This window comes from Cygnus olor, chromosome 18 (genome assembly GCF_009769625.2).
Source record: "Cygnus olor isolate bCygOlo1 chromosome 18, bCygOlo1.pri.v2, whole genome shotgun sequence".
Classification (NCBI taxonomy): domain Eukaryota; kingdom Metazoa; phylum Chordata; class Aves; order Anseriformes; family Anatidae; genus Cygnus; species Cygnus olor.
In genome coordinates, this window is record NC_049186.1 from 5,202,696 (window position 1) to 5,224,109 (window position 21,414).

Below are 21,414 nucleotides of genomic sequence, written 5' to 3' on the forward strand. Positions count from 1 at the left end.
TTTGCCCTCTGAAGGGCTGTCTCTAGCAGGTGTTTTTTTCAGTTTCTCTCACCCTTCTCTTCCACTCCAGCGCCTAAAACTGAACCGTGCCAAGGGGCAAGCAGCGGTGCTGTGAGCAGGACCAGCCTCCAACGCCCCCAGCCCTGCCGGGGCAGCGGCCTTGCAGGATCCCCTCCTGCCTCGGGGCCAGGGACGGTGCGGGGGAGCCCAGAGGGGAGCGGTGAGGGCTCCTCGGGTGTCCTGCCATCATCCCACCGGGGATGCACGGGGCTCCCAGTGCAGGAGCAGCGTGCTGATGAGCTCCTCATGGAGCAGTTTGTCCCTCTGCCTTTTCCAGGGCTTTTCAGCTTTTTCTGCTGGTCCCGTGTGCTTTCTAGAAAGCCCGAGCGGTCCCTGCGCAGAGCTTCGGGGCTCCTGAACCAGCAGCTCTGCCCCTTAGTGCAGGCTTAGGACCCTTCACTAGGGGGTGAGCTTGTCTCGGTGCACAGCTCCCATCTCTGTAATCCCACTCTTGAATTCGCCCCTCACAGCTTGGAAAAAAAAATAAACGCACAGATCTATACACGTCGTTTGTAATGCCTGAAAAGGGAGGTTGGGCATCTCTTAGAAGACGAGTCAGGTTGGTCTGCGTCTTCCTTGTCCGTGCTCGGGCTTTCTTGGGAACTGTTTGGTGCCTCGTTGAACAAGGGAGGTGTTGGGGCTCCAAATCACAGCCCCACGGTTGGGCTGAGGATTGTAAGGGAAAAGAAGTCAGTGTTTTTGTAAGTACGTGGCTGGGGCAGCGCTCGTGTTCAAAATCCTCCCCGTGCTCGGAGACTCTCCTCGGGGAGGCTCCTGGAAGCACACGGCCGTTGCATTTCTCTTTGGAGCAAGGGTTTGCCAGGAATGTGCCTTGGGCGGGGGGTTGCAGCACCCTTCCTCCACCTGAGGCAGGGCCAGAGGCTGAACACGGCCGGGGCTGTGGTGCCTCGGGGACCCCCCAGAGCTCCGGGATCGTTTTGGGATCGCGCGGGTGGGGGCAGCGCCCTGTGGCCGCGTTCCTCCCCCTGCCCAGGGTTGTCTCGGGGGCAGAGACCACCCCTGGGGCCCTGCAGGCCGCGTCGCCAAGCGGTTCAGTGGCTTCACCCCTTGGTTTTGGGGTGTTTTGGGGCGGTTTTGGGGTGTTTTGGGGCGGTTTTGGGGTGTTTTGGGGCGGTTTTGGGGTGTTTGGGGTCCAGGCAGGAGGAGGCAGGGCCCCACAGCACGGGCCCAGCTGTACGAAGCCCTTAGGGGCAGCTGCCCCCCCCCCCAGGCCCTCCCAGCTCCGTGCCCTTGCGGGGCTTCAGCTGTGGGGGGGGAAAGGGCGAGTGGGGCAGGGAGGGGCGTGGCCAAGCAGCGGGGGGCGGAGACAAGCCGCGAGGGGCGTGGCCAGACGGGGAGGGAGGGGCCGGGCCGTTGCCTAGCGACGGGGAACGCCGCGCCGCGCCCCTAGTAAACGCGGGCCCACGCGGACAGCTGCCGCGGCCAATGGGCGGCGGGGAGGGGCGGGCGGCGGCCAATGAGGTGGGGGAAGGGGCGGGCTCAAAGGAGCCGGGCGGAGCGCGGCTGGAGGCGGCGGGGCGGCTCGAGGGGTGCGGGGCGGGGGAGGATGGGGGGGGGTTAAGGGGATTTGGGGGGGGGAATGGGGATTTTAGGGAGTGTGGGGGTGTGGGGGGGCATGGGGATTTGGGGGAGGTGTGGGGATTTGGGGGGGGTACAGGGAGTTGGGGTTTACAGGGAGTTGGGGGGGGTGCGGGCATTTGGGGGGCCACGGGGATTTGGGGGGGGTTACGGGGATTTGGGGGGGGTTACGGGGATTTTTGGGGTGTGCAGTGGGGATTTGGGGGGTAATGGGGATTTTAGGGTGTGTAGAGATATGGGGGGTGTGGGGATGGGGGTTACAGGGATTTGGGGGGGGTATGGGGATTTGGGGGCAGGGTATGGGATGGGGGCAGCGATAGGGAAGGGGATTTGGGGGAGGTTATGGGGATTTTGGGGGCTGGGGGGGTATGGGGATTTGGGGGGTGGTGCATGGGATGGGGAGGGTACGGGGTAAGGGGTTTGGGGAGGGTTACTGGGATTTGGGGGGAGGGGATGGGGGTACAGGGGATTAGGGTGGAATGGAAGTTTTGGGGTGCACAGGGATTTTGGGGGTGGGGTATGGGGATGGGGGGGTATGGGGATTTGGGGAGGGGTACAGGGATTTGGGGAGAGGGGTACAGGGATTTGGGGTGCAGGGAAGTGGGGTATGGGGACGGGTTAGGGTTTCCCCCAAATCCCCATACCCCCCCCCCCAAATCCCCATAACCCCCCAAATCCCCTCCCCTATCCCTGTCCCCCATCCCATACCCTGCACCCCCGCCCTCTGGGGCGATGATGATGACGATGATGAGGAAGGCAGCGGCCCCCCCCAGCCCTCCCTGTGTCGTGTGTCGTCCCCCCCCCCCCCCCCCCCCCCCCGCAGGCCATGGCGGCGATGCCCCCGCTCAGCCTGGCCGAGCTGCTGGACGCGGCCATCGGCACGCCCGAGGTGGGGGCCGTCAACTTCACGGCGCTGCACAGCCTGCTGCGGGCCCTGCTGCAGCACCTGGGCCTGCACCACCTCCCCGCACCGACCCCACAACCCGCACCGACCCCACACCGGGCACCGGGCCCCCCTGGGGGACAGCCCCCCCAGCCGGCCCCGGGAACCCCGGGGGGCTCCGTAGCCCCCGATGTGGGGCAGGAGAGGAGCGAAGCGCGGGACGGCGACTCCACCGAGGTGATGTTTTGCGGGGTGTTCTGTTTGTGGGTTTGGTTTTGGGGGCTTTTTTTGGGGTTCCCCTGGGTGCCCCCCCCCCCAGCACGCAGCCCCTTCCCCGGGGGCCGTGCCGCCCTCATGGGGTCTCCCCCCGGGTCCCTTCCAGGCCCCGTCCGTCCCCCGGGACCTCCTCGAGGCCATCAGCGGGGTGAAGGCGGCGCAGTCCCGCATGGCCGAGGACATCCGCGGGATCAAGGAGCTGCTGGGCCTGGTGAGCTGCCCCCGGGACGGGGACAGGGCCCTCGTGTCCCTGGTGCTGTACCTGCACCCCGAGCTCAGCACCAGGGGCACCGCTCACCGGTGCTTGCGTTGGCCGAAGTGATGCTCACGCGTGTTGTTTTGTTTTTTTTAATTAAACAGACGTAAAAATAAAAGGAAACGGGGGTGGTGGCAAGGAGGGGGGATGAAGAAGTCAATTTGCGGGTGTCCCCATTAAATCCCCGCCCCGTGCCCCCCGGCCCTGACCCCCCACCCTCTCTCCCTGCAGGCAGGCGAGCAGCGGGGACCCCGCAGCGGGGCGAGCCCGGAGAGCGACGGGGTACGTCCGCGGTCCCGTGGGAGCAGGGGTGCTCCTGGGGACAGAGCCGGGTGTTTTACACCACGCGAGCTCAATGGTTTCCCCGGTTCCCATTGCACGGCCCCATAAATTTGTTTCCATCAATTTCTGCTCCCCAGGAGGCTGCCGGGAGCCGGTCTGCAGCCTCCGAGTCCTCCGAGTCCCCCGAGTCGGGCGAGGAGGGCACCGAGCATGGGGGGACCCCGCGGGGGACGCAGCCTGCGCCCAGGACCGGCAAGGGGACACCGGGGACACGGCCCCGCTCCCCGGGGACGCGAGCAGGGACGCGGAGAGCACCAGCGACCCCCGAGAGGCGGGCAGGCGCTGCCCCCGATCGCACGGGGACGGCTGGTGCTGGTGCCACCGCCCCGGGGACGCAGCCGGGGGTCCCTGGCACTCAGGCTGCCGTGCTGGGGACACAGCCAGGGTCCCCCGGCACCCAGACCTCCACCCCGGGAGCACAGCCCGGATCCCCTGGCACCCAAATCACCACCCTGGGGGCACAGCCTGGGTCCCCTGGCACCCACGTCACCGGCCTGGAGTCCCCTGGCACCCACGGCACCACCCCAGGGACACAGCCAGGGTCCCCTGGAGCCCCAGCCACCACCCTGGGGACACAGCCGGGGTCCCCCAGCACCCTGGCCACCACCACGGGGATGCGGACTGGGTCCCCCAGTGCCCCGACCACCACCGCGGGGACACAGCCAGCACCTCCCTGGTCCCGAGGAGGAGGAGGAGGCGGAGGAGGGGTCCAGCCGAGCCCCCCCAGCACAGCACCCGGCCTCCCTGGCACTGAAGCCACCCCGGGTGCTCGGGGGACACGGGCGGATGCCGCACGCCCCGAAGCACAGCTCCACCCGGCTGCCCAGCCCCTCTCGCCCACCGCCCAGGGACCCCAAATGTCCCCCGACACCGCCGCCGGCTCCAAGTGCCCCGTGCCGGGCTCCAGCGCCGCGGGGCTGGCGGAGGCCCTGCAGCGGGTCGCCGAGCTCGGCCGCCTCTGTGCCACCCTGCAGGGGCAGGTGGCCCGGCTGGAGGCCACCAAGTCGGACCGCGCCGAGCTGGAGGAGCTGCGTCTGCTCTTCCCGGAGGGAGGTGGGTGCCTGGAGGGGGGCCACGGGCTCTGAATGTGGTGGGGAGCACCCTGGGGTGCCGCGGGGTTGGGAGCCTGACGGCTCGGGGCAGGCTCTGGGTTCGCTGGGACCACTGGGATGAACTGGGGAGGCGGTGGGGGAGCGGGTGGCGTGGGAGCACCTGGGGCTGGGGTTTAATCGTGCCTGGAGCCCAGCCCCTGACGGCGGGTGTCCCCTGTGGGCCGCGTCCCTGCAGACCAGGAGAGCATCGCCACCCTGCTGGCCGACCTCCGGGGCCGCGCGTCCTCCCTGCAGGGCCTGGCCAGCGACCTGCACGGCCAGGGGGAGAAGGTGAGCGGGTGGCAGGGCTGGGCACGGAGGGGACACCGAAGGTCCCCTGCGCGGGGGCCGTGCCCTGATGTGCCACCACCGCCCCAGATCAAGCAGCTGCAGGACGCCCTCGGAGAGCTGGGGCTGGCTGGAGCCGAGGGGAAATCTGGCGGCAGCCTGGGGTAAGGGGATGGGAGAGGGGCTGCCACCCCGGGGGGCTGGGAGCCGCTTGGTTTGGGGGTGAGGGACCCCCGCTCTTAGCGGCCGAGCCTGCCCGCGCCCCCTCTCGCTGCCCAGGGCCCTGCTGCAGGAGCTGAGGACGGAGCTGAGGGAGCAGCAGGATGCGGCCAAGGCCACGCTGGAGCAGCTGGTGGCCACCACGGCCGGGAACCTGCAGGAGCAGGTGGGGAGCCGGGAGACAGGGGGGACCTCTCGGTGCCACGTCCCCCCAGCTGTCCCCTGGCCGGCTGGGGCCACCGCACCTCCCGGGGGGCTTTGGGGCCCCAGCTGAGAGCCGATTCCCTCTGCCCATTTCAAGCTGGACGAGCTGAGGTCGCTGCTGGGTGGCGCGGGGCCGGACACGTTCCCCGCCAGCAGCCCTGGCGGCACGGAGCCGGTGCCGGCCGAGTGCCCCGTCTGCAGCACCGACGTCAGGGCGCAGCTCGGGCAGCTGCTGCGGCGCTACGAGCAGCTCCAGGAGCTGGTGGACTCCGTCCTGGCGCGGCAGGCCATGGGCAAGGCGACCCGGCACCTCCCCGGGAGGAGATGGGTACGGAGATGTCGGCGTTGGGGGGTCAAGAAATGACGTAAATGTTGTGGCCGCCGGGGCTGATCCCCGAACCCGGGTCGGATCCCTGCTCAGCGCCGTGCCGTCGCCTTCCTCCTCGCAGGAGGACGAGGAGCTGCTGAAGAGCATCCAGGCCTCCATCCTGCAAGTGCAGGGGGACTGCGAGAAGCTCGGCTCCGTCACGGGGAACCTGGTGGATGACCATCACCAGAAGCAGAAGGACATTGAGGTGGGTGGCTTAAGGATCCCCAGGGCTGGGGACGGCGAGGTCCCGCTGCCTGCCGAGGTCCTGGCACCGCTCACCGGGCGCCTTCTGGTTTCCAAGGCTCTGTTCCAGTCCCTGGAGAGGCTGCAGAAGGAGAAGGCGGACAAGGAGGAGCTGGTGCTGGAAATCGAAGTGGTAAGGTGTCGAGGGGTCCCGGCGTTTTGCAGGGCCAGCCCTGCCAGGAGGGGGCCGGGTTGGGGTCCCCCGGTGCCACCTCTCCCCGTCCCTGCTCCCCGTCCCCGTTCCCAGAAGGCAGACAGAGCCGCCCTGGCCGGCAAGGTGAGCTGCGCCCAGTTTGACGCGGCCGTGGAGCAGCTGAATAAAACGATCGAGGACACGCTGAGCAAGGTGACGGGGCAGGAGCAGGGCTGGCACCGCATCCAGCAGAAGCTCGTCGAGGAGCTGGGCTCCAAGGTACAGGCTGGCTCGTCCCCGCCGCGCAAAGCGGGCACCCTCGGGGCTTTCCACCCCCTGCTCCATGCCGAGAGCACCCAGCTGAGCTGGGCGGCCCCTCCAGGCTTTCCCCATCCCTCGGTGGCCCCGGTGGCCCAAGCGCTGTGCCACCAGTGCCAGCTCGCTGAGGGTCTGTGCCACCCGCAGCTGGACCGCCTGGAGCTGGCGCCGCTGCGGCAGCAGCTGGAGGAGCGCTGCAGGAGCATCCTGAGGCAGCTCGAGGAGCGGGCGCCGCAGGCAGAGGCCGACGATGCGGCTGGGATTAGGAAGTGAGTGCCTTGGGGACAGCTGGGGACAGCTGGGGACACTCTGCCCCGGTCCCTCCAGCTCCCCCAGCCCTGCGGCGGCCACGCTGCAGCGCGATCCCTGCGGGCTCGCTGCTCCCCAGCCCTCAACTCACCAGATCAAAGCAAGCTCAGCTGTGCTCGCACATCCTTCCCCCGTGCCCAGGACCGTGTCCCGGGGGTTTGTTCCACCCAGCGCCCCTTTCCCATGCAATAAGGATCCTAAAATAAGAGCATCCTTCTCCTCCCTGACCAGCGGTGCCCAACAGGTGCCGGTGGCAGCAAGGGCATTAAATCAGCTCCCTGCTACCCTACGGCACCACGGGGTGCCCCTGGGGGGTGAAGTGCTCCCCCACTAAAGCTGCGGCATGGGCACGAAGGGTTTTTTTGGGGGTGAGGGTGTGGGGAGGCAGCTCGCCCCCCGGGCAGGGATGTGATGCCCCGAGGCACGCAGCTTGGCCCCGACGTGCCCCCCCCCCCCCCCCCCCCGGCCGTGTGCAGGGCTGTAATTAGTGCTAACGAAGTGACGAAACGGGTGTGTGGGCCGGCTTGGGTGGCAGGCGTGGGCGAGCGTCTCTGCCCGCCATGGGGAACACCTGTGGGGCCGTTGTGAAAAATCCCAGCCCGAAAAGTTGGGAGTGAAGCCGTGGCAAAGTGCCCTCGAGGGAGGGAGCCTGGGGGCTGCAGCCGGACGGGGGCTGCACGGTGCAGTCGGGTTGGGAAAGGGGGATTGGAGATTTTGGGCTTTTTCTGCCTGTTTTTGCCCTGGTGGTGCCGTGGGGCAGGGGGTGCCGTGAACCGGCCGAGCCTGCTGAGCCCCCTGGGGCGTGGGGTTGGGTAAGAGCAGGCAGGATCCGGCCGCCCACGCAGGGCCCGTGCGTGCCCCGAGGGGGTCGGGGCAGGGATTTAGCCCCGGGCGGGCGGCGTGGGGCCGGCAGCAGCCAAAACCGTGGCAGAGGCCGTGTCCTCCCCCCGAACTGGGAACTGGGGGGTCCTGCTCGCCGCCAGCCAGCCCAGCACCCCTCCACTGGTTTCACTGGTGGCAGAAGCTGTTGCGCGCCCCTAGGAGCAGGGGAGGTGGCTGTGCGGAATGCAGGGGCAGCGAACACCACCCTGCACCCACGTGCCTGTCCCCGTTAGCCCCCAGCCCCCTTAGCAGGTGCGTTAGGTGCAGGATGGGAGCCAGGCTGAGGGTGCCACAGGAGAATGGTGCTGAGCACCCAGCGGCTTCCTTGCCCCCAGCAACGGTGCTGGGATGCTGAAGGCAGGGGACGGGATGCTCCATCCTCAAACGTGAGGTGCTGCAAGAGGGAGGGGAAAGGAATTACCCACAGGGTGCAAGTCCCGTGCTGGAGCCGTGCTTACACCAGCTGAGGATTCCCCCGTCCCAGTTCCCCGGGCGCAGCAAATCCCACGTTTTTTCCGTGCCACCCCCAGCATCCCCCAGTTCCCAAGGGACTGGGCGCCCTCAGGAGCCGTTCCCGCAGCGGGGACGCTTCCTGCGGGTTCCCCGGAGCCTGTTCCCAGCGGGACCCCCAAGGAGAACACCCCCCTGCCCCATTCCCCACCTGTCCCGCTGGTGCCACCCGCTCTCACCGAGCCCTTCCCTCCGCAGGCAGCTCCTGGCCCATTTCCACTGCGTGTCCTGCGACCGGCCCCTGCGCATGGCGGTGCCTGGCCCGTGAGTACCCGCGGGGGCTCGGCTGCTTCATGGGTGCCCTGGGCTTCGGTGGGTGCTGAGGGCTTTGGTGGGTGCCGTGGGTTTCGGTGGGTGCTGCCTGTTGGGGTCCCAGTCCCACCAGTCCCCCCGCAGCCCTGCCCAGCTCGGAGCTGGCAGCAGGGGATCCCCCGGGGCCACCGGTGAGCGCCCTGGGGACACGGGGTGCATGTCTCGGGGCAGGGTGTCTCATTGCCCCCCCCGTGCCTCCCCCCCACCGCCCCGCCCTCCCCAGGCACATCGTGACCATCCCGCCCATGCCGCCGCTGCCCTCGCGCCTCTCCGCGTGTCCCCACGCCGTCTTCGAGCCGGAGCACCTACGGCAGCACGGCCGCGGGTAGGGGGGACTTGGGGACATCGGGGACGAGGGACACGTCCCCGGCCGCCAGCCGTGCCCCGTCCCCTTCCCCAGCAGCCGCTGGGGTGGCCGGAGAGGGACGGACCCCCCCCCTGAGCACCCACCTGCATCCACCCCGCAGGGAGTGTGGGGCCGGGTGCGGGTACCTGCGGGTGCCGCGGCGCTGCGGGGGGCAGCACACCCGCACCCCCCCTCTGCAGCGCTGCCCCCGCCTCCAGCACCTCCCGCCCTGCGCCCCCGGGCACCTCCAGCCCCACGCCGGGCTCCCCGTGAAGGTAAGGATCCGGCCCGGGGCTGGGCAGCTCGGGGAGGGGATGCTGAGCGGCGTGCCTCGGTTTCCCCAGGGGTGGTGGTGGTGGGTGCTGGGTTGGCATTGGGGTGCTCGAAGCGGGGTCCCCGTGGGGCTGGGGGGTCCCAGGCTGGGCTCCGGGGTCAGCGCTGGCACCGCTCCCCGGTTCCTTCCCCAGCAGGACGAGGTGGAGCTGCTGGGCCAGGACGGGCACATCTACAAGGGCCGGCGGGACGCACGGCTGCCTGCCCTCGTGGGGAAGGACGGTACGGGCGGGGGGGTCGGGGTGTGGGTAGCCCCCTCCCCACACGTAGGACATGGATGGGGGACCCCAACCCACGTCCTCTCCGGTCTCTCCTCCAGGCTCGCGGGGGGACAAGCCCCAGCTGTCCCCAGGGCAGCGTGGCACCCAGGACCTCCTGCCCTCACGGCCCCACAGCGCCATGTCCTTGCTCAGCCGGCCGGGTACGGCCCCCCCAGGGGGCTTTGGGGTGGGGAGGGCACCGAGATGTCCCCCGGGGGGTCGGGGCAGGGGGGAGGTCTGCGCCCCCAGCCTGGGCAGGGTGGGACGGGGATTGGGGGCTGGAGTGGGGGGTGAGGCTGGGCTCCTGCACCCCATCCCCGAGCACCTCCGGCAGTGCCCGGCCACGATCCCCAAAGCCGGAGCCCCCCCGTGCCCCCCACCCCGGGGCGAATTAACCCCTGGACCTCCCCCCCAGGCACCCCCAGGCCCCAGGAGCTCCGGACGGCATCGCCCTACGGCCGCATCCCCCAGGGACCGGGGCTCCCCTCGCCCCCATGGGCGCCGCAGGATGGCAGAGAGACCCCGGCAGCGGAGAGGGGCCGGGGGGGCCCAGCTGAGAGCCCCCCCTGGGCACCACGTGGGGGGGCCGGCCAGGAGCAATAAAGGGCGGTGGATGGGCAGCGGCTGCACGGCCGGGGTTGGTTTGGCCGTCAGCAGCCGTCCTCCGGGCTCCTGGGGGTCTTGTTCCCTGCTGCAGGGCTGCCTCCATCCTTATGTCCCTGTATCCACAGCTCCTTACATCCCTACAAACCATGCCTCCTTACATCCCTACATCCATACTTTCCTGCATCCCTACCTCCTTACATCCCTACATCCTTTCATCTATACTTCCTTTCATCCCTACATCCTTACAGCCCTACGTCCTTATGTCCTCACATCCTTACGTCCATCCCATCCCTACATCCACACCTCCTTACAGCCCTACATCCTTACATCCATAGTTCCTTATATCCCTACGTCCCTACCTCCTTACATCCCATGTCCATACATCCTTTCCTCCACACCTCCTTACATCCATATTTCCCTACATCCGTGCCTCCTTACACCCCTACACCCCCACCTACAACCCTCCTGGCAGCCCCAGCACCCCCTACACGTTCCCCCATCACCGCCCCTCCATCGGCTGCGTTTTTGTGCTCGGGGTGGCACCAGCCCCATCCCTTGCTGCCGTCGCAGGTTATGGGAACGGCACCAAAATCCCCGAACGCTGCGGGCAGAGAGGGGCCAGACCCACAGGTCCGGGGTCCCCCTGTGCCACCTCCGGGGCAAAAACGGGGAAAACCCAGAGAAAAGCAGCGAGCTAAGGGCAGCCCTGAGCCTAATCCCGTTTGTGGGACGAGGCCCAGCTGGGACGGGCCCTGCAGGGCTCCAGACTCGTCCCCCCCAGCTGCAGCGGGCTGAGCCCCCCCCCCCACAATGGGACCCAGCTGCGCCTCCCAGTTCCCCCATAAACCCCAGCACCCAGGGGTGGGCCCCTCCTTTAGCCGTGGGTGCTGCCAGCTCTGGAGCGGGTGAGTGGCGCCGATGGGGGCTTTTTTTTGTTTGTTTGTTTCCTTTCTTGCCTTTGGGGGGGCCCATCCCCAGCTGGTGTGCCCCTATAGGATCAGGGCTGCGTGCCCCAGCCCTTGCTGGTGTCCCTGGACCTGTTTTTTTTTGGGGAGGGGGGGGGGTGTCCCCCACTTGTTTGTTGGGGGCTGCGGCGTGCCGATGGGTGCTGTGTTTTAACTGCAGTGGGATTTAATTACAATACCCCAAATGCTCACCAGGTTTGGGATGGGGGCTGTAGGGGGCTGGGGCTGTCACCCCAGCCTGGCGCTGCCCGTGTCACCGTGCCACCCGGTGTCGGGACCCTTTGGTGCTGGGGGGGGGGGGGGGACCGGGCTGTCCCCATGGGGTCCGCAAAGAGACCTTGGGGTGCCGGCAGGGGTCTGGCTGGGTGCAGGAGGGGGATGCTTGGGAAACCCCATCCTAAGTGTGGGATTTGCCTAAAACCGCTGGGAACAGCGGGAAAAACAAGCGGTGCCAGCTCCGATCCCCAGTTTTTGGGGACAGCGGTCACAGGGACGCGTGCTGGCTCCCGATGGCATCGATCCTGGTGGGCCTGGTGGCACCATGGTGCCCCGGCGGGGCCGGGAGGTCCCCGGGAGATCTCTCAGGGATCAGGTCCCACGGGTGTCCCCGAGTCCCCAGGTATCACCCTCGGTTCCTAGCACAGAGAAAAGTCAGGGACAGCTGGTGTTAAAAAAGTGATTTTTTTTTTATTATTTTTAAATTAATAAAAAACCTTCAACCTGTTTTCCTTTTTTTTTTTCTTTTTGTCTTTTTTTTTTTTAAGCAAGATTTGATTTGAAAACTAAAAAAAAAAAAAAAAAAAATAACCACCACCCCTCCACAGCTCCCCCCAAACCCCGAGAAGGGCCCGTGAGCGGCGGTCGCGGGGATCTGGGGGGGGGGGGGGGGGCATCACTTTGTTAAATCACAGCCCCCCCCCCCCCCTTCCCCAAGGGGGGGCTGGGGTACGTGGGGGTGTGAGGGGGGGGGGGTTCTGTGCAAGAAGCCAGGCTGAATTTCAGAAGCCAGAGCTTTCAGCGCAGCAACGAGCACCCAGGGCTTCCTCAGGGCTGGGGGGGCACGGGGGGGTCCATCCACCACCTCTCCATCCCTTTTTATTTGGATTTCCTCCCCCCTACCTTTCCTGTGTTGCCGGGGGGGGGGGGGGGGGGGCAATGCCCTCCATGTCTGCTTGCTCGTTCTTTCTCAATTTATATACATTAGATATATTTATATATTATAGTTATATATTTAAAAAAAAAAAATGGGGGGGGGGAGAAAAAAAACCAGCTGGCGACTCGTGAAAGAGGCTCTCGGGGCCTCTTGGCGGCCTTCCCGGCAGCGTGTCCCCCCCCCCCCCCCCCAAAAAAAAAAATTTAATAAAACCTAGAAAAGGATTCCAGTGCGTTTCTCAGGAAGCCCCCGCTCCGAACGCCCTGGCCCGGGTCTGCCCCCCCCCCCCCCCCCCCCCCCCCCCCCCCAAAAAAACCACCCCCCCCCCCCCCCCCCCCCCCCCCCCAGCAGCCCCAGCCTTATCTCTGCCCGTCCATGGTGGCCACGGCTTTGTGGGGGGGGGCGGCGGGCGGCGGGGCGGGGGGCCAGGCGGGCTGCGGGGGGTGCAGGTGGTGGTGGTGGTGGTGGTGGAGCCCGTGGGCGGTGGGCGACGAGGGGGGCAGCCAGGCGGGCTGCTGGCTGGGGGGCGACGAGGCCCAGAAGGGGCTGAAGCTGCCCGGGGGGGAGCAGGCCATGGAGGGGATGGGGCTGTTGCTGCTCTGCAGGTTTTCCGACGTCCGCAGCTTGGAGAACATGGCCAGGGCGTCCGGGAAGTTGGGCGGAGTGGCCGGCGTGTTGCTCGGGGTGCACATCTGCGGGGAGAGGAGATAGAGGGCGTTTAGGGTCCCCAACGGGGTGTTTAGGGTCCCCACGGGACGTTTAGCATCCCAACAGGACATCCAGGGTCCCCAACGGGGTGTTTAGGGTCCCCGTGGGACGTTTGGTGTCCCCACGGAACGTTTAGCATCCCCATGGGGCATCTGGGATCCCCAACGGGGCGTTTAGGGTTCCCACAGGGCATTTAGGGTCCCCACAAGTGACTTCGGGTCCTGGCTGTGGGGTCCCACCACCGTCTGCCAAACTGCTTAACGGGGACCCCCCCCAGGATCTGGCCCCCAGGGGACGCGCAGAGCCCGGGGTCTGGTCGCCATCGGGGTCCCCAGCGCTGTGCTGGTGGGGTCTGGATGAGTCCCCCCCCAAGACGTGGGGTGAGCGCTGCACCCCCTGGGTGTTCCCAGCCCATCCGTGGGCTTTCCTCCTGAAATCCCCAGGGATTTCGTTCCGCTCGTGCTGTTTGCACAGGACCTGGGGTTTCCTGCTCCCGGAGCTGCTCCCGACACCGGGACACCAGCACGGGGCCGGGGGGCGGGCTCTGCCTCGGTGCCCCCATCCTGCCCCAAACCCTCAGCGGGCAGCGAGGGAGGAGCGGGATGAGGGCAGCGTCCGGCATCCCTCCGTGCCGGCGCCATCCCGGTGGCACCCAGGTCGAGCTGCATTATTCATTAAATCCTTCTGGACGTTTTCCCCCAAGTTACTCCGCAAAACCGGTGACAAAAGTTGCTGCTGCCCCCGCTGCCCGTCGGGCTTCTGCCCCTGGAAGGGGCTGGGGGCTGGATGGGATGGGACGAGCGGGGTGCGGGGCTCCCGGTGGGACGGGGACGGCCCCCAGAGGTTTTCTCCTGCTTGTCCCGAAGCCCCGAGCCTTCCGCAACCACGAAAAGCGAGCGCGCCCCAGGTGGGGGCACAATTAACGAGTGAACAGGGGTGTGCGAAAGGGAGCTGTTGTCGGGGTGTCCGTCCTGAAGCCCCTTCCCCTTTCTCCTTTCCGTGCCGTGGGCCGGGAATTGATGTTGGAGTTGATCCACCAGGCTGTCCGAGAGGAACGGTTTTAGGGCGCGTTCTCTTCCTGCTGGATGCTCTGAGCCAAAGCTTCTGCGTGGCCACGCGTGGACGGGGAACGTGCGCAGGGTTTCGCCCCGCTGGGCTGAATCCACCCCGAGTCCCTGCCCCGGGGGCGATGCGGCGCTCGGTGCCGGGAGGGTCTGTGTGACGGGATGGTGGTGGTGGGGTCCGTGCCGCAGCTTTTTCAGGATTTCGGGATGGGGAAGACCCTCGTGAGCCAGGAGTGCTGCTCCGCGTCCCTCCGCCTGCCCTGGACCTGCTGCGGGGCCGAAAGACCCGCGGGTGGCTCCGTGGTGCCCCGTGGGGAGCGGCTCCTCGCCCCGTGCCTCCCTGGTGTGCTCGCCTTCGCCCCTTTTTGGGGTCACGGAGCTGCACCCCAAAATACCAGCAGGGCCAGCCGGACCTTTGCCCCGGGCAGACGCAGCGTGTGGGATTTGGTGTTTTTTTTTTTTTGTTTTGTTTGTTTTCCAGCCCCAGCCCGCTCGGAGCCAACCGAGGGGCGAGATAAGCACCGGGACGCGCTCCCGTCCCCGAGCAGGTCCCTCTGCGCAGGCAGGGACTCATCCCAGAGCTCACCTCGAAGCGACGGCAAGCCAGCCTTTTTTTTCCCTTATTTTTAAAAAAAAAAAAGCCTATATTTGGCAGTATCCGAAAAGATGCTCGATCCAAAAAATCGCTCTGTTAACTTCAAGAGGCTCCTTTAAAAAAACAAACCAAAACAAAAAAAAACACACCCCAAAACACAACCGCGCGCAAACAGCAGCTCCGGCCCGAGGTCGGGTGCTGGAGGCGGGACGCAGCTCGGCCTTTTTGGGGTGAGATGCGCAGGATTCACGTAAAAAAAAAAAAAAAAAATCTAAAAGCAGCCGTGTGATCATCGCCTCCCTCCTCCGAGACGTTTTTTTTTTTCAGGGAGCCGCTGGCTGCCGGCCGTCGCAGGGTCGGTGCCACACCATGGCCAGGAGCTTCCCGGTGCCAGGAGGGATTTGGGAGGGGATTTTGGGGTGTCCCTCGCCGTGGCCCCCGACCCACCCAGCGCAGGGCGTTTCGAGCCGTGTATGCGGGGGGGGGGCTGACGCCGCTTGTCCCCACGTGGAGCTGTGCCGCAGCCACCCCATGTGCCTGTGCTGGGTCGTCCCAAAACACAGCGGGGCTGGGGAGGGGGCCAGGAAATCCTGGGGGGGATGGGACACAGCCCTGTCGTCCCCCCCCCCCCGGGCTTGTGCAGGGCCGGGGACCCCCCCCCCGGAGGCGTTTCCTCGCTTTGCGTCGAGCTTCCTGCGGCGATGGGGAGGGATCGCCCTGCTGGGCGTGGGGCCGGGTTTTTATTATTATTTTTTTTTTTTTTTTTGAGCATTTCCAGGCCTGAAGCAGCCCCGCAGCTCCCGGCTCGTCTCCCTTCCCCTCCCCAGCTGATTTTGGGGGCTTTTTAGGGACTTTTGGAGCATCTCGCCAGCTCTCCGAAGCGCCCCTTTGAGCCGGGCTCGGGCGCGGGGGAAACCTCTCTGCACCCCGAAGGCAGCGGGGGGGGGACACCCCCCCCACAAGCTCCAGCCCCGGAAGGAGACAAAACCCAAATCCCCCCCCGCCCCGAGAGGAGCCACCGGGGCCGGGCTCTGCTCCTGGGGTGCTCCCAGGGGGGTTTTGGGGGGACCCCCCCCCGGGCCTGAAGGTGGGAGGAAATTTGTATGGGGAGGTGGGGGGGAATAAAAGGGTTGGGGGGGGAATAAAAGGGCTGGGGGGGGGAATAAAAGGGTTGGGGGGGGGACAGTGGCCCGGCAGGCACCAGCCTGGCTACGCTGCTTCCCCCGTTTGCTGCCGGCCCCCCTGACAGCACCAGAAAAGGGGAAAAAATAAAAAAAATAAAAAAATAAAAATAAATGAAAAAATAAATTAAATAAAAAATAAACGGGCTTAGCCCGGACCTGCTCCTTCCCCCGCACCCGGCTCGTGTCCTCAACAGGAAAAGGAGCGGAAAAAAAAAAAAACAAAACCCCCCAAACCACCCCCCCCCCCCCCCAAAGCACGGCTGGGGGGGGACGACGCGGGACTTCCTCACGCCCCCCCCCCCCCCGCCCCCCATGAGGGGCCGTGCCCTCGGGCAAGGTCAGGGCGAGGCTGGGCCCCCCCCCGGGCCCCCCCCGGCCCCGCGGTGCTGGCGCGGCCCTGCCGTTTCCTGGCAGACATCTTAGCTCGGGTTTACGTTGGGGCTGCGGGCGGGCAGCAATATGGCGGGGGGGGGGGGGGGACCGGGCCGGTGGGGGGGGGGGTCTGGGGGGTAACGGGGGGGGGTAACGGGGCGGGGGGGGGCCCGGCCTTACCATCTGGTGGTGGTGGTGGCTGTTGGGAATGTTGGTCTCCTGGAAGAAGGCGCTCAGGGCGGTCTGCGGGGGGGGGGGACACACGGGGCCCGGCGTTAGCCCCGTGCACAAAGGGGGCCGTGGACCCCCCCGCCCTTAATTCCCCCCCCCCCCCCCATGGGACCCCAATCCCCCCCGCACCCACCCCAAATCCCCCCCCAACCCACCCCATGCAGAGCCCCCCACCCTATCCCCCCCCACCCACGGGTGCCGGCTCCCCCCCTCCCATGCCCCCCCCCCTTACACAAGGGGGGGCTGCGCCCCCTTTTACACCCCTTTTTGCCCCCCCCCGGGCTGCGGCCCGGCCGGCAGATCCGGTTACGGGCCGGTATAAATAGAGCCGGGGCGGCTCGCAGCCGGTTCTTGCTCCCCACGGAGGGGGGGGGGGAAGGCAGTGCCCCCCCCCCAGCAAAGCCCTGTCCTGGCTGTATGGAGGGGGGGGGGGGGGGGGTGTTGTGACCCCCCCCCCCCGGTGTATGGGGATGGTGGTGGGGAAATGGGGGGGCACATGGGGAAGATGGGGGGGGGAATGTCTATGGGGGGGGGATATGGTGGGGTATGGGGGGATATATAGGGGGATCCATGGGGGGGTCACGGGGGGGTTACAGGGGGGTACTCGGGGGGGGGGTCCATGGATGGGAACACGGGGGGGGGATATGGGGGGGGACACGGGTGGATACATGGGAGAGGGATATGGGGGGGGCACATGGGGGGGTCCACGGGGGGGGGGGGGCACACGGGGTCCACGGGGGGAGGCATATTGGGGGGGTATGTGGGGGGAGATCACGGGGGGGGGGTTCACGGGGGGCACATTGGGGGTATACGGGGGGGGGGTCCACGGGGGGGGGATACACGGGAGGGGGACACATGGGGTAAACGGGGGGGGCACCGGGGGGGAATCAACGGGGAGGTTCACGGGGGGGGTACACTGGGGGGATCAACGGGGGGTACATTGGGGGAGGGTACATTGGGGGGGGGGTCCACGGGGGGGGCACATTGGGGGGATACACGGGGGGGGGGGGTCAACAAGGGGCGGGTCCACAGGAAGGGGGTCCACTTGAGGGGGGGGGGGTGTCTATGGAGGGGATCTATGGAGGGGGGGTTCCCGGGGGTGACATCCGGGGGGGGGGGGGTGGTCGGGTGTCCCCCCCCCCCCACGCCTCGTACCTCGAACTGCCAGTGCGCCGCCTGCAGCAGCTGCTTGGCCTGGTCGGCGGCGCAGCCGGCCGCCAGCACGAACTGGTTGATCATCACCTGGTGCCGCAGCTCCTCCATGTTCACCGACATGGCCGGGGGGGGGGCCGGGGGGGCCGGGGGGGGGGGGCCCCCGCCGAGCGCCGCCGTGGGAGCCCCGAGCGCGCCCCGCGCCGCGCCGACACCGGGGGGGGGGGGGGGGGGAGGGGGGGAGTGGGCGGGGCCCGAGGGGGGCAGCCAGGCCCCGCCCCTCCCCCCCGCGCTGATTGGTCCCCGCCGCGCCGCCCGCCCCGCCGGCCCTGCGCTTCGAATCTTCCAGCTGCCCCGGCGCCTCGCCCCGCCCCCCCGCGCGCCCATTGGCCGGCTCCTTGTGTTTTGGCCGCGGGCGGCTCTGCTATTGGTCCGAGGGGTCCTCCCCCTCCCCCCCCCTCCCCGCGGGGAGGAGGGAGGGGGGAGGGGGGGGGGAGGAGCGGGCCGCTCGCTGATTGGCCCCGCTCCCGGGTCGGCTCGCGGTTGTGACGTCACGTTCATTGAGGAGGTTTTCATTGAGCGGCCCCGCCCCGCCCCCGCGCTGCGCGGCCCCGCCGCCGGGGGGATCCCGCGGCTTCCGCTTCGGGTTTAATTTGGTTTTAATTCATTTTTGTAAGGTAAAAGCTCCGCCGAGCAGTGCCCGGGGATCCCCGTCCCGCCAGCCCCCTCCTCTCGCCCCGGCGAGGTTCGGTGGTCCTGGGGCGCCAGGCGCGTCCTGGAGGCCGTAATTAGCGGGGGGAAGGCGGGCTGTGAGCGGGGTCTGCAACGGGCGGTGCGGGAATAGGGTGGGCTGGGAGGGAGTAGGGTGGGCTGGGATGGGAACAGGGTGGGCTGGGAGAGAGTAGGGTGGGCTGGGATGGGAACAGGGTGGGCTGGGAGGGAGTAGGGTGGGCTGGGATGGAATAGGGTGAGCTGGGAGGGAGTAGGGTGGGCTGGGAGGGAGTAGGGTGAGCTGGGATGGGAACAGGGTGGGCTGGGAGGGAGTAGGGTGGGCTGGGATGGAATAGGGTGGGCTGGGAGGGAGTAGGGTGGGCTGGGATGGAATAGGGTGAGCTGGGAGGGAGTAGGGTGAGCTGGGATGGGAACAGGGTGGGCTGGGAGGGAGTAGGGTGAGCTGGGAGGGAGTAGGGTGGGCTGGGAGGGAGTAGGGTGAGCTGGGATGGGAACAGGGTGGGCTGGGAGGGAGTAGGGTGGGCTGGGATGGAATAGGGTGGGCTGGGAGGGAGTAGGGTGAGCTGGGATGGGAACAGGGTGGGCTGGGAGGGAGTAGGGTGAGCTGGGATGGAATAGGGTGAGCTGGGAGGGAGTAGGGTGGGCTGGGAGGGAGTAGGGTGAGCTGGGATGGGAACAGGGTGGGCTGGGAGGGAGTAGGGTGGGCTGGATGGGAATAGGGTGAGCTGGGAGGGAGTAGGGTGGGCTGGATGGGAATAGGGTGAGCTGGGAGGGAATAGGGTGGGCTGGATGGGAATAGGGTGAGCTGGGAGGGAGTAGGGTGGGCTGGGACGGAGTAGGGTGAGCTGGGAGGGAATAGGGTGAGCTGGGAGGGAGTAGGGAGAGCTGGAAAAGGCCCTTGGGGGTTTGGATGTGGCAAGCTGAGGAAGAGGAGATAAAGAAGCTGGAGGCAGCCTCAGCCACCACTGGCCCCAGCACCGGGTGCTGAGGCCCCGCCGGGGATCATTGCAACCCCCCCCCGGGTCCCACGGTGGGGGCTGGTGAGAGGAGCCCCCCCAGAACATCTGCAGCTGGGCGGAGACCCGCCCCCCCCCATCGGCCGATTTTGGCAGCCCTCATCCTCCTCCGTGGGCCAAAGCCAGCTGTACAGAGGGAGCAGAGGAGGAGTCCCAGGGGGAACGGGGGGGGCTCTGAACCCACCCAGCTACCTGCAGCCCCTCTGCACGGGGCGGCTGGGGGCCTGCCGCCTGCACACCGTGCCTTCCCGCTGGATGAGCGGAGCCATCAGCCTTGGGCAACCTGCCTGGACCTCGCACGGGAACGCTGCCCCTGGGCTGCAGCAGCTCTGGTGCTGGCAGCAGGAGTCCAGGGCCGTGCTGGAGCACAGCGCCCAGCCCGTCTGCGTGAGCAGCCCGTGCCTCAGCCCTTCGTAACATAATAACGTGTGTGGCCTCGGCGTGGATCAAAACCCCCGTGGAAAAGAAGCCTTCCTGGGGCAGGCTTGCGGCAGCAGGACCCATCGCCCCACCACCCCTGTCAGAGATGCTGTCCTGTCCCGGCACCGGGTGGCTCTGGGGACGCGCTGCCCCTTGGGGCTGTGGTGTCAGCCCCCCGGGCAGGGCAGGGTCCCCCAGCGCCCCGCTGCGCCCGCCCGCAGCCCTCGTTAGGTCAGCGCCCACTGACGAGGGGCCCGGCTGCCCCCCAGCTTGCAGGGCTGCGTGGGGAGGGCTGGGAGCTGGCTGGGGGGGGACAAAGGGACGAGGGGTGTTGGAGGCTGGGAGGATGGAGCCCCAGGAAGGGCAGGGGACAGTGGTGGGGACACAGAGGTGTGGGGAGGGGGGGGTTGAGCCTGCAGCTCCTGAATAAGCAGCAGGAGAAGGAGAAAGGGATGGGACGGGATGGAATGGAGGGGATGGGATGGGAATTGGCGGTGGGTCACTTCCAGCTCTGCTCCAGGCGAGTTTCCCTCCCTGCACACAGGGACGTGCCCTGCCTCCCCCGGGAAGCGCTGTGGGGTCCAGGGGACAGCCAGCCCCTTCCCTGCATCACCCCTTGGTGTCCGCTCACCGCAGGCCTGATCCTGACAGCCCAGCTGTGTCCCGTCCCCCCCCGCAGGCCAGCAGCCACCTCGAGCACTGCTGCTCGTAGGCAGGAGCAGGGTCCCCTTCGCCTTTCCCTTCCCCTTCCCCTGCCCACACGCCAGCTCCCCCGGCCGGGCAGCACGGATGCTTTGCCCCCACGTCCCGCCCAGCAGCAGGTGCGTTTTGGGGTTAAACACTGCTTTTTCAGCTTCCCCCTCCCTCTTCCTGCACGGCACTGACCCTTTTGGGGACTGTCACGGCTTTTCGTGTGCTGGGGTCCGGGAGGGATCAGGCAAACACAGGAGGGAGGCGAAGCTCGACCCCGGGCTGTGCTGTCCCCGCTCCTGCCCGCGCTCCCTTGCTCCACTGCGGCACCGTCCTACAAAACCCTCTGCTGCAGTAACACACGGCTGGAAAAAACAAACCCAACCAACCAGCCGAGCCGTGCGTGCACGCAGCAGCCCTGCCCGTAACGCCGGCTGCTTTCTGGCTCCGCGCGGGGATAACTTGGAGTTATTGCCTGCACCCTGCACCGGAGCCCTGCGGGCTGCTGGGCGCTGCTGACGGAACGCGACGGCTCCGGAGCCGGGCACGGGGCTGGATGCGGCCCCGAAGCCTCCCCTGGGCTCTCGGATGGTGCCGAAGTGTGGGGCCGTCGAGGTTTGGGGGCTGCTTTGTTTTGGGCAATCCGAGCCAGGACCTGACCCATTTTTCCCAGGTCTCGGGAGAGGCTGGATCCGGCCTCGGCTTCTCTTGTGCGAACGTTCCCTGCTTGATCCCGGGTGCGTGTGGGATCTGGGGCCGCGATTCCTGGTGCAAGGGTTTTAGCACCAGCACCAGGCTGTACCCACCCCCCGGCAGCACCCCGTGCCCACCAGCACGGCCCTGCCACCCTCCCCGTGCCCGCCGTGCCGGGCCTTTGTGCTGGAAAAAAGGAGAGCAAACGTGGGCGAGGAAGGAGGGGTGGGGGGGGGAAGTGTACGTGCCCGTACGGGGGTGGGCACGCCGCAGGGAGCCGTGGGGACGGCTCTCGCTCAGCACCGCCGAGGAGCCAAGGCCTTCGGGGCGCTGATCTGCCTGGCTGCACATCTCCGGGTTGGTATTTATAGCGTGCGCCTTGTCGGCCCGAATCAAAATCAGGCGTCGCGCCGCTAACCCGCAGGATTCATCCACCGCCTGCGTTTGCGTGCGAGCGCCCGTCCTTCCGAAGGGAAGCCCCCAGGGCGCCCGGTGCCCCCCGGCAGCTCCGCGCTGGGCGCCCAAGGGTGGGGGAAACCTGCTGGGGTGCTCAGGGACACCCCAACGGTGGCTCCAGCTCCGTGCCCCTGTGCCTGGTG

General features: G+C 67.5%; 2 protein-coding genes across 2 annotated transcripts; one reads left to right on the forward strand and one right to left on the reverse strand.

Annotated features, from left to right (window-relative positions):
• The first annotated feature begins 2,485 nt into the window (after window positions 1-2,485).
• On the forward strand, window positions 2,486-10,023 carry QRICH2 (glutamine rich 2). The gene is made up of 18 exons (XM_040530938.1): window positions 2,486-2,779; window positions 2,925-3,071; window positions 3,306-3,356; window positions 3,494-4,469; window positions 4,704-4,798; window positions 4,886-4,959; window positions 5,075-5,180; window positions 5,316-5,546; window positions 5,668-5,793; window positions 5,890-5,964; window positions 6,079-6,243; window positions 6,430-6,551; window positions 8,182-8,247; window positions 8,519-8,620; window positions 8,763-8,916; window positions 9,112-9,196; window positions 9,294-9,395; window positions 9,650-10,023. Exons 1-18 carry the CDS (start codon window positions 2,486-2,488, stop codon window positions 9,835-9,837), a joined length of 3,159 nt encoding a protein of 1,052 aa, XP_040386872.1. The 3' UTR covers window positions 9,838-10,023.
• A 1,972-nt stretch (window positions 10,024-11,995) lies between these two features.
• Window positions 11,996-17,418, reverse strand: UBALD2 (UBA like domain containing 2). The gene is made up of 3 exons (XM_040530541.1): window positions 17,268-17,418; window positions 16,062-16,124; window positions 11,996-12,650 (listed from the first exon to the last, which is right to left on the reverse strand). Exons 1-3 carry the CDS (start codon window positions 17,385-17,387, stop codon window positions 12,318-12,320), a joined length of 516 nt encoding a protein of 171 aa, XP_040386475.1. The 5' UTR covers window positions 17,388-17,418; the 3' UTR covers window positions 11,996-12,317.
• Window positions 17,419-21,414: the final 3,996 nt, after the last annotated feature.

Coding starts and splice junctions, on each gene's coding strand:
- QRICH2 (XM_040530938.1), top strand. CDS start 2,486: ATGGCGGCGATGCCCCCGCTCAGCCTGGCCGAGCTGCTGGACGCGGCC. Junction 6,552..8,181: donor GATGCGGCTGGGATTAGGAA/GTGAGTGCCTTG, acceptor TTCCCTCCGCAG/GCAGCTCCTGGCCCATTTCC. Junction 8,621..8,762: donor CTACGGCAGCACGGCCGCGG/GTAGGGGGGACT, acceptor TCCACCCCGCAG/GGAGTGTGGGGCCGGGTGCG.
- UBALD2 (XM_040530541.1), bottom strand. CDS start 17,387: ATGTCGGTGAACATGGAGGAGCTGCGGCACCAGGTGATGATCAACCAG. Junction 16,125..17,267: donor CGGCGCACTGGCAGTTCGAG/GTACGAGGCGTG, acceptor CCCCCCCCGCAG/ACCGCCCTGAGCGCCTTCTT. Junction 12,651..16,061: donor GCCACCACCACCACCAGATG/GTAAGGCCGGGC, acceptor CTCTCCCCGCAG/ATGTGCACCCCGAGCAACAC.